Below are 17,014 nucleotides of genomic sequence, written 5' to 3'. Positions count from 1 at the left end.
CCCTGAGAGTGTAATAAAAGTCCACAACCGAAGGTTGTGGCTTACCAGCCCGCTCTCTGTGTGCCCTCCGGATTCCACAGCTCAAAGACCCTGTGAAGCGTCAGCCTTCCTAACAGTATGCAGCTGCAGCATCCAGCGCCTTCCAGTGTAAGAACGCTGAGAAAATGGCGCTGGGAGAAGGAGGGGGGGGCGTGTATAAGCCCAAGAGCGGGAAAAACGGAGGGCAGAGAGATACAGGGAGAGATACAGGGGATGGAACATCTCCCCAGAGAGGAGTGCCCTCCCCTCTGCTGGTCGGGCGGTGGGCGGCGCTGTATGCAAAACATGCAGAGAAGCCGAAAACGAAACTAGGCCCAAACTGAAGCCGGGGCCTAGATTTTAAAATGCGGCCGACGAGCAGGCACCCTCGGCGCGGTTCTCAGAGGAAACCCCCAGAACCGGCCGGAATTTACAGTAACGCTAAAACACATACTGTCCCCCTAATAAAAGTACCCGGGACCCCTGAAAAACGTCTCAATACTTAGCTTTTGAGATGCAGGGCCAGTCCCTGAGTGGGGGTTAAACGCTCCTTCCAGCAGGAACCAGACAGGGCTGCGGATGGAGACCGGCCTTCTGCAAGCAGAGAGGACCGTGGAAGCTCCCACTTCAACCCAGAGCCTCTCAGAGGATGTGAAGGAGCGCGGCATGTGAAGGCTCCAGCCTTATAAAGTCAACCTTAACAGCACCGCCGACAAAGTGGGGTGTGAAGGGACATGCCGGGAGTCCAGACTGGACCCGCTTTTCTTCCAAATCTTTAAAATTAAAATAAAAATGAAAAAAAAAAAAAAATCAGAGAATGCAAGTGTGTGATCCTCCTGAAACACAAAGCATTGAACTGGGTAGATTGTCATCCAGGGGGTGTATATAGCCCGGAGGGAGGAGCTACACGTTTGAGTGTAGTACTTTGTGTGTCCTCCGGAGGCAGAAGCTATACACCCATGGTTTGGGTCTCCCATAAGGAACGATAAAGAAAAATATGTCACCCGTACTCCAGCCACATCCGTAACCATTTCGGAATTACAGAGAAAACGCTTGTGGTCACCCGGTCACGACCCAGAAAGAGACAGAAAGAGAGATGGGGAAAGAGACAGACGGGGAAAGAGACAGACGGGGAAAGAGACAGACGGGGAAAGAGACAGACGGGGAAAGAGACAGACGGGGAAAGAGACAGACCGGGAAAGAGACAGACCGGGAAAGAGACAGACCGGGAAAGAGACAGACCGGGAAAGAGACAGACCGGGAAAGAGACAGACCGGGAAAGAGACAGACCGGGAAAGAGACAGACCGGGAAAGAGACAGACCGGGAAAGAGACAGACGGGGAAAGAGACAGACGGGGAAAGAGACAGACCGGGAAAGAGACAGACCGGGAAAGAGACAGACGGGGAAAGAGACAGACCGGGAAAGAGACAGACCGGGAAAGAGACAGACCGGGAAAGAGACAGACCGGGAAAGAGACAGACCTGGAAAGAGACAGACCTGGAAAGAGAGACACAGACAGATACAGGGATAGAGACAGATAGACTGATACAAAGACAGACAGAGAGATAGAAGCAGACAGAGACAGACACAGACAGACAAGGAAAGTGACAGACAGAGAGACAGACAGACACACAGCGGCACACAGACAGAGACTGGGAGAGAGACAGAGAGACTGTTACTATCCCAGGCAATGCCCGGGTACTACAGCTAGTCCTTTATATTTGTCTCTTTGTGGGAGGAAATTACACAATAAGAACGCTCACAAGTGAGATCGTGCCACCCATATTCACTGCAAAGCTCAACATTTTTTAAGGGTTTTTACCAAGATTATGTTATGTACTATCCAGGATAGGGGATAAGGTATTGATTGTGGAGGCTGAATATGTCCCATAGACAATGACTGTAGTGGCCATGTGAAGGTCCAACCTCCGCTTCATGCAGGTGGAGCTCAGCAGATGATTTATAAAGGTGGTAAAAGCCAAAAGGAATTATTGATATTTCAGAAAAATAAAAGAGGAGACTGAGAGACTTTATCATACACTGACCTACAAATGGAAAGTCATTTCTCCTCATCGCCTCCTCAGTCAGTAGATACCTGGTCAGGCCATGGCGTTCTGGTCCATATTTTTGTTGGATGTCATCAGGAAATTTCATGGGTTCAGATCCTGGAAATAAATAAGACTTCTGATGTGGAAAACCTAGAATAAGGCATTAGCTGCTCAGTATGATTCAAAAAGGACAGTGCAAAAGTAAAGGCCTGGAGTTAAAGGGGTTGTCCACTATAGTAAACGCCCGGAGTTAAAGGGGTTGTTCATTACAGTAAAGGTCTGGAGTTAAAGACGTTGTCCACTATTTGAATAACCCCTCCTCATTTGACAAGATTCCCCCTTATTAAATAACAGCTCCTCCAGTAGTGGCGGCATCCCAGCGCTGTCGGCAATCGGGGCTCACGTGATGTAGTAACGCCACACGATCCCTGTGCTCAACCAGCATCCGATCACCGCCATCTCCTTCGTCCAAATCAGACATCCGGAGGAAGTGAGAGTGTTTATGTCTTGGGAAAATTCTGGGCCACCGGGGACCACCGATACCTGAACTTTACCGGAACACTGGATCGACCTTCACCAGATCTAACACCCTTCATTCTATAGGGCTACGTCACAGCCTCAGGGTATCTGCTACCCACCGCGGCCTGAGACAAGGCATCAGTATGGGAGTCCATAACTGTAGACTTACTGACACTTGTCTGGACAGAAGTGGATGACTGCCGAGACATCTGCCGTGTCACCAATGGAGATCACTGAGAACACTGGCAGTGGTAATAAATCTGTGTTATCGTCTCTCGGTTATGATAATTTTACACCATCCTTTTTGAATCTCCTATAATATATACATTCACAGGCCATACAATACCTCCTGGGCTGTGCTGATCATTCATGTTCTCCTTCTGGTCTGTAACATCCAGACCATTCAACCCAAGAAGAGAAGCCACAAAATCACAGGTTGGAGGCGGCATGCTGAATCTCTAAAAGGGAACAGAACAACCTGCCATTAATGAATGAAGTATAAATCCATTGAAAAAGATCCATCACTTCCCCTCACAAGTCTACACTGCCTCTGTTATTCCTCTTTTAAATTTATGAATAAATTGACAATTGGGTGTTTCCATTCCCTTTCCCAAAAGGGTGTGTCTGACACTGTCACCACTGATTGGATAAGGTGAGACTCTAAAGACAGACCCCCAACTACTGTGTTTCCTTGAAAATAAGCCCTAGCAGGAATTTTTGGCCTTTTTGGCGGAAAGCTTAAATATAAGCCCTACCCCGAAAATAAGCCCTCGTCACGATTCAATAATGAAGTGTCCATGCAGCTAAAAAAGTTAAAAATACTGCAGGACACTTCATTATATAAAGCAGACACCCCTAAAAGAGCAAACAGACAAGAGAGAAGACCTTGCAATCATAGTCACCAGACACGGCATGGGAAAACTCGCGGTGGAACGAGCATGCACACACACATCCGGTGATACCGTAGTGCTCCTGGGACCATGGACAAAGTGGAACGCGTGGACCTACAGTGGAATGCATGGAGTACCTGTGGTGGAACGAACATGCACACACACATCCAGTGATACCGTAGTCCCCTGGGGACCTTGGACAAAGTGGAACGCATGGACCTATGATGGAATGCATGGAGGACCTGTGGTGGAATGAGCACACGCACACACACACACAATGAAACCATAGTTTTTCGGGGACCTGGGTCACAATGGAAACCAAGGACCTGCAGTGGAACGTACGGAGGACCTGCAGTGGTACGCATCAATGTGTTGCACCGCAGTCCTCCATGCATTCCACCAAAGGTCCTCGCTCTCCACTGCACTGTGTCCCAGGTCCCCCTGCCAGCTGGAAGCAGTACAAGTCTACTGGGAGGCGGGGGTGGGGGAATTCTGTCTTTTAAGGAGGGTAAACACACCCCCAAGTGAAAATAAGCCCTGTGTCTTATTTTCGGGGAGACCCTGTAATAACTAAATGTCAATTTCTACATTCATTTTGAGTTCTAAACCAAAAATTAATCAAGGAATGCAATTGCTTACTAAAACTAAACACCAGGCTACAGATACTATATAAACGAGCAATGCAACGCCATTCACTTCTAAGTCAGAAGCAAGAGACAGTAATGACATTGCGACCCCACATGCCTGCTGAGATGCAAGTGGGATAATCAGGTACCACACACAAGTCCTATTCTAATGACCAGGACGTGAGGACAGCACCCGCCGATCATAGACACGTCTCAGGTGTGGGGCTGTAATGCCATGGGCTTCTCACATGGAAGTGCTCAATGCCAGAAAATAACACCATCTAAACCAGGTCTATTCCACCCCATCTATGTCATGTACCTGCATTTTTATTGCTTATGTTAGTAGCTGAGCCACTGCCTTTATGTCTGAGATCTGCCAAATCTGCAGTAACTTTCCCGGACGCGGCTCTCCCAGCGTGTATTACTCTACTTACGTGTCTGAATAATCTCCTGAGAGAACGGAAGTGTGAATAATACTGGTAGAGATGATGCTGAGCAAGATCCTGAAGCACGACCACCAAGACTCCTCGAAGACGCTTCTGATGATGGACGGTGCACCAGCTACAGAGGACACACAGAAAATGGCATCAGAGAGACTCAAGAGCCGATGTATTCCCGGCATGTGGCTCCTCATCCTCTAGTTACTGATTGATGGATTCTTGTATACGGTCAATCACCAGCAGGGTGAGGGACGGCTGAACATCGCACCGGTCTGGCCACAAATGTTGAAACTGACACAAATTTTACTTTTTGTAAGATTTGCTGCTTCAGTTTTAATAGTGAATATTTGCACCAACTGTTATGAGGAAAGATCAGATGAATTGCAAAAAAACTGCTAATTTTTCCTTTGCTTTTGCTGTTTAACATGTGGTTTCAATAACTCGGACTCTTTTGGACGCGATGATGCAAAGTATATTTATTTTTTTCAATTTATTTTTAATTAATAAGGATGGGGGTGATTCAAACTGTTTTAATGTTTCTGGTTTCTTTTTTCAAAACAGCCTAGCTTGCTGCAAGGCATTGTGAAAATCTCAGGTAGCCTAAAGGGGGCTTTACACGCAGCGATATCGCTGGTAAAAGCACCCGCCCCGTCGGTTGTGCGTCACGGGCAAATCGCTGCCCGTGGTGCACAATATTGTTAGGAGCCGTCACACGGACTTGCCAACGATGGATGATTTGGTGAGTATTTTCCATCGTTAACGGCCGCTCGTTGGTGTCACACGCAATGACGTCTCTAACGATGCCGGATGTGCGTCACGGAATCCGTAACCCCGGCGATACAGTTAGGTCCAGAAATATTTGGACAGTGACACAATTTTCGCGAGTTGGGCTCTGCATGCCACCACATTGGATTTGAAATGAAACCTCTACAACAGAATTCAAGTGCAGATTGTAACGTTTAATTTGAAGGTTTGAACAAAAATATCTGATAGAAATTGTAGGAATTGTACACATTTCTTTACAAACACTCCACATTTTAGGAGGTCAAAAGTAATTGGACAAATAAACCAAACCCAAACAAAATATTTTTATTTTCAATATTTTGTTGCGAATCCTTTGGAGGCAATCACTGCCTTAAGTCTGGAACCCATGGACATCACCAAACGCTGGGTTTCCTCCTTCTAAATGCTTTGCCAGGCCTTTACAGCCGCAGCCTTCAGGTCTTGCTTGTTTGTGGGTCTTTCCGTCTTAAGTCTGGATTTGAGCAAGTGAAAAGCATGCTCAATTGGGTTAAGATCTGGTGATTGACTTGGCCATTGCAGAATGTTCCACTTTTTTGCACTCATGAACTCCTGGGTAGCTTTGGCTGTATGCTTGGGGTCATTGTCCATCTGTACTATGAAGCACCGTCCGATCAACTTTGCGGCATTTGGCTGAATCTGGGCTGAAAGTATATCCCGGTACACTTCAGAATTCATCCGGCTACTCTTGTCTGCTGTTATGTCATCAATAAACACAAGTGACCCAGTGCCATTGAAAGCCATGCATGCCCATGCCATCACGTTGCCTCCACCATGTTTTACAGAGGATGTGGTGTGCCTTGGATCATGTGCCGTTCCCTTTCTTCTCCAAACTTTTTTCTTCCCATCATTCTGGTACAGGTTGATCTTTGTCTCATCTGTCCATAGAATACTTTTCCAGAACTGAGCTGGCTTCATGAGGTGTTTTTCAGCAAATTTAACTCTGGCCTGTCTATTTTTGGAATTGATGAATGGTTTGCATCTAGATGTGAACCCTTTGTATTTACTTTCATGGAGTCTTCTCTTTACTGTTGACTTAGAGACAGATACACCTACTTCACTGAGAGTGTTCTGGACTTCAGTTGATGTTGTGAACGGGTTCTTCTTCACCAAAGAAAGTATGCGGCGATCATCCACCACTGTTGTCATCCGTGGACGCCCAGGCCTTTTTGAGTTCCCAAGCTCACCAGTCAATTCCTTTTTTCTCAGAATGTACCCGACTGTTGATTTTGCTACTCCAAGCATGTCTGCTATCTCTCTGATGGATTTTTTCTTTTTTTTCAGCCTCAGGATGTTCTGCTTCACCTCAATTGAGAGTTCCTTAGACCGCATGTTGTCTGGTCACAGTAACAGCTTCCAAATGCAAAACCACACACCTGTAATCAACCCCAGACCTTTTAACTACTTCATTGATTACAGGTTAACGAGGGAGACGCCTTCAGAGTTAATTGCAGCCCTTAGAGTCCCTTGTCCAATTACTTTTGGTCCCTTGAAAAAGAGGAGGCTATGCATTACAGAGCTATGATTCCTAAACCCTTTCTCCGATTTGGATGTGAAAACTCTCATATTGCAGCTGGGAGTGTGCACTTTCAGCCCATATTATATATATAATTGTATTTCTGAACATGTTTTTGTAAACAGCTAAAATAACAAAACTTGTGTCATTGTCCAAATATTTCTGGCCCTGACTGTATATCGTTAGATCCGTTGTTGCATGTTACAGGGCCTTAAGACTGAGCTTTAGAGAAAAACCAAGATGACAGCAATGAGGGGGGTCTTCAGCAGACCTTTAGATGTCATAGTAACCAATCGGTCCTCTGTGATCACGTCATGGGGAGCTAATGGCAGTCAATTTGTGGAGGAACCGTCGAGGGGTGGATCACTACTTAGCTTTACTAGCCACATCGATATAACGTTCATGGACGTGTTATTCACATCCTGTGAAAAGGTTTTCATGTAGATGAGGCTCAGCAGCTGAACTCCCTCCGCACACGCAGATCCTGGCTATATTAAATAGCCCCCAAAGCTTTACTAGCTATATCAATATAACATTCAGAAACAAGTCTCTCAAATACCTTGTGTTGCCAATACTGTCTCTGATCGGCGTTATTACGGTCCGCTCATCCCCATCGCATGACCCCCGGGCTCCGTGACCTCTGAAATCCGGTGATGTCACGTTAACTTACAGTTGACCTGACACCACCGAGGCCATCCCCAGTCTCTGCGAGTAACTGGGCTGTGGGCGGCGTTTCACCATCTTGTCACAGCCCAGCATCGCTCTTGCAGCGAACATGCATGCTGGGCCGTGATGAGTGGTGAAACGCTGCCCACAGCCCAGTTACTCGCAGAGACTGGGGCCGGCCACGGTGGGGTCAGGTCAACTGTAAGTTAACGTGACATCACCGGATTTCAGAGGTCACGGAGCCCGGGGGTCATGCGATGGGATGAGTGGAACACAATAGCACAGCTCACAGGCACAATTGACTACACAAGGTGTTTGACAGAAGCCTTGTTTCTGAATGTTATATTGATGTGGCTAGTAAGGATAAGTAGTGAACCACCCCTTTAAAAGCTGGGCGTGGCTGTTGGAGACAGATGCCGGCTATTTAATTTAGCCAGGATCTGCCGCATGTGGAGAGAGTTCAGCTGCTGACCTCATCTACATGAGGACCTTTTCACAGGACGTGAATAACATGTCCATTTGCGGGAATAGGTTAAAGATGACTTGCCATCACATACATGTCTGTTTTAGTATATACTTTTATTTATAAATACATGGATAACTTGGTGTTACCATTCTCTGTATTAAAAGAGTGAGTCCCTACAGTCTGACATTGTCAGTATGGATTGGGGGGGACCACCCACAACTGATAACATCCAGATGGTAATTTATTGATAAATGGCGATGAGGAATAACAGAGGAACGGTACAACACAAACGATGCTCCAAAGTGTTATTTACCAACGGGTACAAGTATACAGTAAAACCGACAAACTCAGGAGAGGGCACGGGTAATAAAACCTGAAAACCAAAACATCAAAGATGAACGCACCTTGCCTGTGTGGCACCGCCCCGCTTTCCGATAGCCGCGTACTTCAGGAGCTGGTGCAGCTGCTGGGGCTGAATTTCACAGTTATCAGAAAATAACGCGGGTGATAATCTGGGAGATTTCTGTCGAGAAACACAATAATACCATATATCAATAAAGTAAGTACACCCCTCACATTTATATCTTTTCATGGGACAACACTGAGGATCTGACCCTGTGATACAATGTACAGTGTCGGTGTGCAACAAAAGTGAGTACACCCCTCACATTTTTGTGAATATTTTATTATTATATCTTTTCATGGGACAGCACTGAAGATAGTACTCTTATAATACAATATATAGGCAGTGTGCAGCTTGTATAACTGTAAATTTGATGCCCTCTAAATAACTCATCACACAGCCATTAATGTCTAAACCGGTGGCAACAAAAGTGAGTACACCCCTAAGCGAAAATGCCCAAATTGCTCCCAGTTAGCCATATTTCCTCCCCGGTGTCATGTGACTCATTAGTGTTAAGGTCTCAGGTGTGGTAAAGTCACCTTGCTCCTCTGCGGGTGTACTCCATTGACCGCTTCTTGGCCCCCGTTATTCTCGTCCTTTCTTCTCTTAGAGCCGGGCTCGTCCTCTTCTCCATTCCTGTGCGGTCTTTTATGCTGCCTCATCGATTTAATTTCACTCATTTCTTCCTACAGAGATGGAAAAACTGAACAATACAAAAAAAATGCATTATTGTATCATGAGCTGCATGAATATACAAGTCTGGGAACATGAGGAGCAATGTGTCAGATTTCTCCATATGGTCAGACATGTTATTTTCTGATGCCACCTCATAGCGGCCATACAGGTGCACTTGTATGTAAGATGGGAAACCTATGGTCTAATGCTGACAGGCGCTCAATGATATTAAAGGGAATCTTTCATCAGGTTTTTGCTCCTTCATCTGAGAGCAGCATAATGTAGAGACAGAGACCCTGATTCCAGTGATGTGTCACTTACTGAGCTGTTTGCTGTCATTTTGATAAAATCAATGTTTTCTCTGCTGCAGATCTAGCAGTTATACAGGGCGCATGAATATGCTGGACTATCTGCAGCACGCCAAGTAGTCCTGTATTAATAATGCTGATTAATCAGTGATTTTATCACAACTGCACCAAGCAGCTCAGTAAGTGACACATCACTGGAATCAGGATCCCTGCCCCTACACTATGCTGCTTTCAGATTAGGTGACAAAAACCTGGTGACAGATTCCCTTTAAGACAATCTGACATATGTCCTTATGGGCAGATACTTGGCAAATGAAAATGAAGAGAACAATCCAACTGAGTGACCAGGTGATTTATTCAGTGCAGTTCAGATAAAGCATATGGTCGTGGTTAACGCGTTTCTGGCTCAACGCCCTTAATCATAATGGTTATGATTAAGGGCGTTAAGCCAGAAACGCGTTAACCACGACCATATGCCTTGTCTGAACTGCACTGAATAAATCACCTGGTCACTCAGTTGGATCGTTCTCTTCATTTTCATTGCTGTGCGGCCAGGGCAGGGCCGGATCCGAGTCTGAGGCACGGTAAGGTCAGACGTGGGTGAGCTGGATTCCTTTACAAACTTGGCAAATGAGATTTAATGTTGACAAATGTAAAGTAATGCACCTAGGACGGAGTAATCCTATAACTGCTTAAACATTAAATGACAGTAAACTCGGGACTACAGAACAGGAGAAAGACTTGGGTTTTCTCATTACAAATAAGCTGAGCAGCAGCACTCAATGTCAGGCAGCAGCTGCAAAAGCAAACAAGATTCTAGGGCAGTCATGGCGAACCTTTTTCAGGCCGAGTGCCCAAACTGTAGCCCTAAATCCATTTTTTTTCCAGAAGTGCCAACCAATCCTATTATGTAAAAAGAGAATTTTGTTACTTACCGTAAATTCTTTTTCTTATAGTTCCGTATTGGGAGACCCAGACCATGGGTGTATAGCTTCTGCCTCCGGAGGACACACAAAGTACTACACTCAAAAGTGTAGCTCCTCCCTCTGAGCTTATACACCCCCTGGTGAGCCAGATCTAGCCAGTTTAGTGCACAAGCTGAAGGAGAATAGCCACCCACAAGTAAAACAGAGCAAGAACCGGAACAACCGGAGTCTCTGTCTACGACAACAGCCGGTGATAACACACGGAACAAGAAACTGCCAACAGGCAACAGGGAGGGTGCTGGGTCTCCCAATACGGAACTATAAGAAAAAGAATTTACGGTAAGTAAACAAAATTCTCTTTTTCTTTATCGTTCCTATGGGAGACCCAGACATTGGGACGTCTCAAAGCAGTCCATGGGTGGGAATAAACAGAAAAACTGAGAAGTAGGCGGAGCCTAACTTCACAAGTGGGCGACAGCCGCCTGAAGGATGCGTCTGCCCAAGCTCGCATCTGCCGAAGCATGAGCATGCACTTGGTAGTGCTTTGAAAAGGTATGCAGGCTAGTCCAAGTGGCAGCCTGACAGACTTGCTGAGCCTGGTGCCTGAAAGCCCAAGAGGCACCGACAGCTCTGGTCGAGTGTGCCTTGATCCCCGGCGGGGGAGGCACCTGTCACGAACCACCGGGGGGGGTCACTCAGAAATCCCCCGCGCTGGCTACCAGTACGTCACAATCGGGGGGTAACAAGTGGGGGTCACCCCTCCTTTATACCTCCCGACCGACAGACAGAGCACGTGACGCGCTCTCTAGCGCCCCTCTTATAGTCAGGCCAATTATGGAATTGCCCGACAATAAGCAAGGAGGCCGCTATACTACTTATGCCGATTATTGAAGGGTCCCCGGTGAGAGTAGGGTATATATTCCCCCGACCTCCGCGGGCGGAATATATAATATCTTCCCGAATCTCACTGGCCTCCCCACAATAATCCTTGGCACAATTCGCTGCCACCAACCGATTTACGGTAACTATTAGCCGAACACACAGACGTGGGATTCAAGATCGAGATAACAGAACAGCCCAAGATTAATTATATAATTTAATCGCCTAAAGCACACTAGAAACTACAATATATACAATAGGGAATCTACAGAATATACATATGTCAGAGTACAGTTACAGATAAAGCATGGGTTACGAACAGGTATACAATTACATCAGTTACCTTGTGTGTCTGGCCACAGGGGGGCGCTGTAGACCAGGTTTCTAGGATTCTTCCTCACAGGTCTTTCCCAACCAGGCCCCCGAGCAGAAGAACCCTGGAAAATGGCCGAAGTAGGGTTATCAACCTGGGCAGATCCAGGTCCCCTCCTACCTTAGTGACCTCACAGGGAAGCACTGCCACTCCCCCTGCATGGATCAGAATTATCCAGCAAAGGGGATTTTGGCCATAACTGTGCCTGGGAGCGTCGTAGACGGACGCCAATGCTCTCATTGTGACAGTTATGAATTTAGCTGCAGAACGAGGGGACTCATGACCTGTCTACGAGTTCCCATATGGCTGATATCACGTTTGGTGTGTTTCCCAATGTCCTACTTCCATAAAAAGGGTGTGCCAGCATCGTCCACATGCGGAGACACCATTGTTATGGTTGCCATATTTATCGGAAATATGGCTTGCGAGATATGAACCATTTTTTACTGGAGTCGTTCTGTCTGGCTATTTCCAGAGCCTTGCTAACTAGCTAGCAGCCCCCGCTACAGAGTCACGGCAGGGAGTCATCCTGGATCCATTGTCCTCACATCATCTCATCTCCATATCAGAGGAGATGGCCATGAGTTGTGTAAGTGGAATGTGACACCTTCCAGATGCTGTACATTTGGAACAAGAAGGGAGGGGGGCACTGCCAGGGAGTGATGAGAGCAATTATGACTTCTCGTCATAATTCCTCTTCATATCCCAGGCTTTACCTCACACCTCCCCCCTTTTGAGGGCGCTAGGGGGCAGCACCCTCCGGTGTTCCCCCGTGCGCCCGTCCGCGACCTCTCCTTGTCGGGACAGCCCGTCTGCGTTACCGTGGTCACGGCCCCTTTTGTGGCGAATGGTGAAGTCGTATTGCTGGAGCGCAAGGCTCCATCGCAACAATCGCCCATTCGTCCCAGAGACGGTGTGCAACCAGCTGAGGGGATTGTGGTCCGCCTCCACGATGAAGTGGCGCCCGTATAGATAGGGTTGCAGGCGCTGCAGGGCCCACACTATGGCCAGGCACTCCTTCTCCATTGTAGAATAGGCCACTTCCCTTGGTAACAGCTTCCTGCTCAGGTACAAGACTGGGTGCTCTTGGCTCGCAGAGTCCACCTGGCTGAGCACCGCACCGAGGCCGAAGTCACTGGCGTCGGTCTGTACTACAAACGGCCGCGTGAAGTCGGCTGCCTGTAGCACGGGCGGGCTGGACAGGGCGTCCTTTAGGGCCCGGAAGGCTGTCTCGCAGTCCATTGTCCAATCGACTGCAGAGGGCAGCTTCTTCTTGGTGAGGTCCGTCAAGGGCTTTGCCAGGCTACTATAGCATGGAACAAACCTCCTATAGTACCCAGCGGTCCCCAAGAAGGACATCACCTGCTTCTTGGTCCTGGGGGTGGGCCAGGATGCGATGGCCTCCACTTTCTCAGGCTCGGGCTTCAGCGTTCCCCCACCTACCCGGTGACCGAGGTACTGGACCTCGCTCATGGCCAGCTGACACTTTCCCGGCTTGATGGTCAAACCTGCCCGGTGGATCCGCCTGAGCACCTGTGCTAGATGCTCTAGGTGGTCCTCCCAGGTGGGACTGAAGACGGCAATGTCATCCAGGTACGCGGCCGCGTACCCTTCAAGTCCCTTGAGCAGGGTGTTGACCATCCGCTGGAAAGTGGCAGGGGCATTCCTCATCCCGAATGGCATCACCGTGGACTCGTACAGTCCAAATGGGGTAATAAAGGCAGAGCGTTCCCTGGCCTTGCGAGTCAGGGGGATCTGCCAATATCCCCGGCTCAGATCCATGATGGTCAGGTACTGAGCCCCGGCCAACTGATCGAGCAGGTCATCGATGCGTGGCATTGGGTACGCATCGGCGACCGTGACCGCATTGAGCCCCCTGTAGTCCACGCAGAACCGAGTGGTTCGGTCCTTCTTAGGGACGAGGACTACAGGCGAGGCCCAAGCGCTGTTGGATGCCTGGATCACCCCCAGGTTCAGCATCTCGTCAATCTCCTGGCGCATGTGTTGCTGCACCTCCAGGGAGACCCGATATGCTGAACGCCGGATCGGGGGATGATCCCCAGTGTCCACGTGATGGACAGCCAAGTCAGTCCTTCCGGGCTGGTTGGTAAACAACCCCCGGAAGGGGTGTAGGGTGGCCCACAGCTGGGACCGTTGGTCCTCCAAGAGCTGGTGGCCAACCTCCACATCCTCAATGGATCCGCCTGCCCTAACCTGGGCTAGCATATCCAAGAGGGTTTCCGCTTCTCCCTCCTCGGGCAGGTTGCACACGGGGAGCGCACATGCCTCCCGCTCATGATGTGCCTTCATCATGTTCACATGGAAGGGCTTCCGCCTTCCACGGGCAGGGTCCAGGGTGACCAGGTACGTCACAGGGTTGAGCTGCTGGTACACGAGGTATGGGCCTTCCCAGGCTGCCTGAAGCTTGTCCTGTGGTACGGGGACCAGTACCCACACCTCTTGACCCACTTGGTAGGTCCTCTCACAAGCGTTCTGGTCGTACCAACGCTTCTGATCAGCCTGGGCTTGAGCCATATTGTCGTGTACCAGTTGCGTCAAGGCCTGCATTTTGTCCCGGAAGCGCATGACATACTCGATAACCGACACTCCAGGGGTGGCCAAATCCCCTTCCCAAGCCTCTTTCACCAGAGCCAGGGGGCCCCGCACACGTCGCCCGTACAGGAGCTCAAACGGTGAGAATCCTGTTGAGGCCTGTGGAACCTCCCGGTAAGCAAATAACAGGTGTGGGAGATACCGCTCCCAGTCACGCCCATGGGAGTCGACCAACATCTTAAGCATCTGCTTTAAGGTGCCATTGAACCGCTCGCACAGGCCATTAGTCTGTGGATGGTACGGGCTGGCCACCAGATGTCGCACCTGGACTTGCTTACAGAGGGTCTCCATCAGCTGGGACATGAATTGGGTCCCCCGGTCGGTGAGCATTTCCTGGGGAAAACCCACTCGGGAGAAAATCTCCAGCAATGCGGTGGCCACCTTGTCAGCCCGAATGGACGACAAGGCCACTGCTTCTGGGTACCGGGTGGCATAGTCCACTACCGTCAGTATGAAGCGTTTCCCGGAGCTGCTGGGGATGGCCAGCGGGCCGACCAGATCCACAGCCACCCTCCTGAAAGGCTCATCGATGATTGGCAGAGATACCAGTGGGGCTTTGGGGCGTGGCCCCGCCTTCCCCACTCTCTGACAGGTTTCACACGAACGGCAGTAGGCAGCCACATCGGCCCCCATTTTTGGCCAGTAGAAATGCTGGTTTAACCTGGCCTTGGTCTTAGCGATCCCTAGGTGTCCGGCCATCGGAATCTCATGTGCGATCCGCAACAACTCCGTCCGGAACGGATAGGGTACCACCAACTGTCGGTCCCTGGGCCACGCCTCCGGTGAACCCTGCTGGACCGTGGCCCGGTACAGCCGTCCTTGGTCCCAGACCACTCGCTCCGGGTCCGAGTCCGAGGGAGGCTGTGCCGCCTGCTCCTTTAGAGCTTTCAGGCTGTCGTCAGCTTCTAACGCTGCCTGAAACTCCTGACTAGATGTGGCCAGAATCGACGAGACTGTCACATCTTCAGTCAGTACCCCGGGACCTGTGTCCTGGCCTCCACCTGACTCGGCTGCCACTTGGTCAGAAGGGGAAGAGCTATCGGACCTCCGGGAGGCCCCTTGGCTTCCAGCACTCCCACTGCGGGTGACAGCGGCCACAGCCGCTGCGACCGTGGGTCGTGCCTGCTCCTCCTCCGTTCCTGACCAAGTCGCCGGTTCAGGCAGACCTACCTGGCTTCCTGACACCCCGGTTGTGGGGGAACCATGCACCGAGATCTTACCTGGGAGCACTTCCGCTCCTGGACCGGCCCCAATCTCACCTGCCTGTTCCCCTCCTGCAGCAACAGAACCCCGGTGTGAAATCTCTGGGGACCCCACATTTGCTGTGGTAGCCCCCACCCCACACACTGGTCCTCCCCCTGCAGCACCCTGCTCTCTGCTTATCCCTGCAGAGGGCAACAGATCCCAGCTCACAGGCTGGTTACTTGTAGAGGCATTGTCACACCTTTCTCTGACCCCCTCCCCTGTCACAGCTGCAGCTGTGTGTGTGTCTATGGTGTCTGTGCAAGCAGAAATATCAGAGTTCACTCCCTCCTCCCTTACATCATTCATAGATAACACATTAACATTGTCAGGAGTCATGTCAGCACTGGCTGAAGGTTCAGCCTTTGGTTGGGGCCCAAACTGGGAGGTTATTTGCCCCAAATCTGTCCCAAGTAGCACGTTTGCAGGGATCCGATCAGTTACCCCCACCTCCCTCACCCCTCGCCCTGCGCCCCAGTCCACATAAATGTCAGCAACAGGCAGCGCCGGGTCAATGCCTCCAATCCCGGAGACAGCGAGGGTTTTTCCAGGGATCAAGTCTTGGGGGGACACCATCTCAGGCCGCACCAGAGTCACCTCCGAGGCGCTGTCTCGCAGTCCTATGGTCACAGACCGGCCGACGGTGACAGGTTGGAAGCTGTCCAGGGACCTACCACCACCCCCACCCACACAATACACCTTGGGCGGCCCTTGGGACGGGGACGGAGCCGGGGCCTTGGGACGCTGAGGGCACATGGCCTTGAAGTGTCCAGGTAGGTTGCACTGGTGGCACCGTCTTGGTTCTGCCCCGGGCCTGGAGAGGGGAGTTGAGGGGGACACCCCCTGCAGTCTAGGGGCAGGTGGGGCAGTCGCAGAGTTCATCTTACCCCCTCTCCAGGTGCTGCTGGTGGCTGCTCTCCTGGCTTCAGGAGCCCGATTGTTGGTGTAGTCATCGGCCAGGGCAGCTGTAGCCGTGGACCCCTTTGGCTTCTGGTCTCGGATGAACTGGCGGAGATCCTCAGGGCAGTTCCACAAGAGTTGCTCCGTGATGAACAAGTCCAGGATCTCCGGTCCGGTGGAAAGCTGCAGGCCTTGGGTCCAGTGGTCGGCAGCTCGGGCAAGTGCCCGCCTGTGGTCAGCCCAGGAGTCCTTTGGTCCCTTCTGTAGGCTCCGGAACTTCTTGCGGTAGGACTCCGGGGTGAGGTTGTACTGTTGGATCAGGGCCCGCTTGATGGTGTCGTAGCCCTGATCTGCCTCAGCAGGCAAGTCCCCAAGGATATCCAGGGCCTTACCCCTTAAACGGGGGGTCAGGTATTTGGCCCACTGGTCCTTGTTCAGATGGTGCTGCAAGCAAGTCCGTTCAAAAGCAGTCAGGAAAGAGTCCAAGTCTCCATCCTTCTCCAGCACTGGGAAGTCCTCAACACGGACCTTTGGAAGTTTGGTGTCTTGAAGGTCACGTGTGGCTGATGAGGGCCGGAGCTGAGCTAGCTGCAGCTGGTAGTCACGCTCTGCCTGTTGCCGTCGCTCCGCAGCCTCACGCTCTGCCTGGCGCTCTTCACGCGCTGCCTGCCGCTCTGCCCTGCGCTCTGCCATGAGTATCTCGT

At 50.3% G+C, this 17,014-nt stretch overlaps 1 protein-coding gene across 5 annotated transcripts in view; it reads right to left on the bottom strand.

Annotated features, from left to right (window-relative positions):
• Positions 1-17,014, bottom strand: part of LOC142245375 (RNA exonuclease 5-like) — an 87,466-nt gene that overhangs the window by 59,713 nt on the left and 10,739 nt on the right. For 3 of the 5 annotated variants that reach the window (XM_075318027.1, XM_075318031.1, XM_075318028.1), the window contains exons 2-6: positions 8,934-9,097; positions 8,396-8,514; positions 4,537-4,663; positions 2,933-3,044; positions 2,065-2,184 (exon numbers count right to left, since the gene is read on the bottom strand). In XM_075318027.1, coding sequence (XP_075174142.1) covers positions 2,065-2,184; positions 2,933-3,044; positions 4,537-4,663; positions 8,396-8,514; positions 8,934-9,074 — 619 coding nt within the window. In that variant the 5' untranslated portion in view covers positions 9,075-9,097. The remainder of the gene's footprint in view (positions 1-2,064; positions 2,185-2,932; positions 3,045-4,536; positions 4,664-8,395; positions 8,515-8,933; positions 9,098-17,014) is intronic. The other 2 variants (XM_075318029.1, XM_075318030.1) reach the window with 1 other exon arrangement.

Source organism: Anomaloglossus baeobatrachus, chromosome 7, assembly GCF_048569485.1.
Source record: "Anomaloglossus baeobatrachus isolate aAnoBae1 chromosome 7, aAnoBae1.hap1, whole genome shotgun sequence".
Classification (NCBI taxonomy): Eukaryota; Metazoa; Chordata; class Amphibia; order Anura; family Aromobatidae; genus Anomaloglossus; species Anomaloglossus baeobatrachus.
This window is presented reverse-complemented; position numbering and strand designations above follow the sequence as displayed.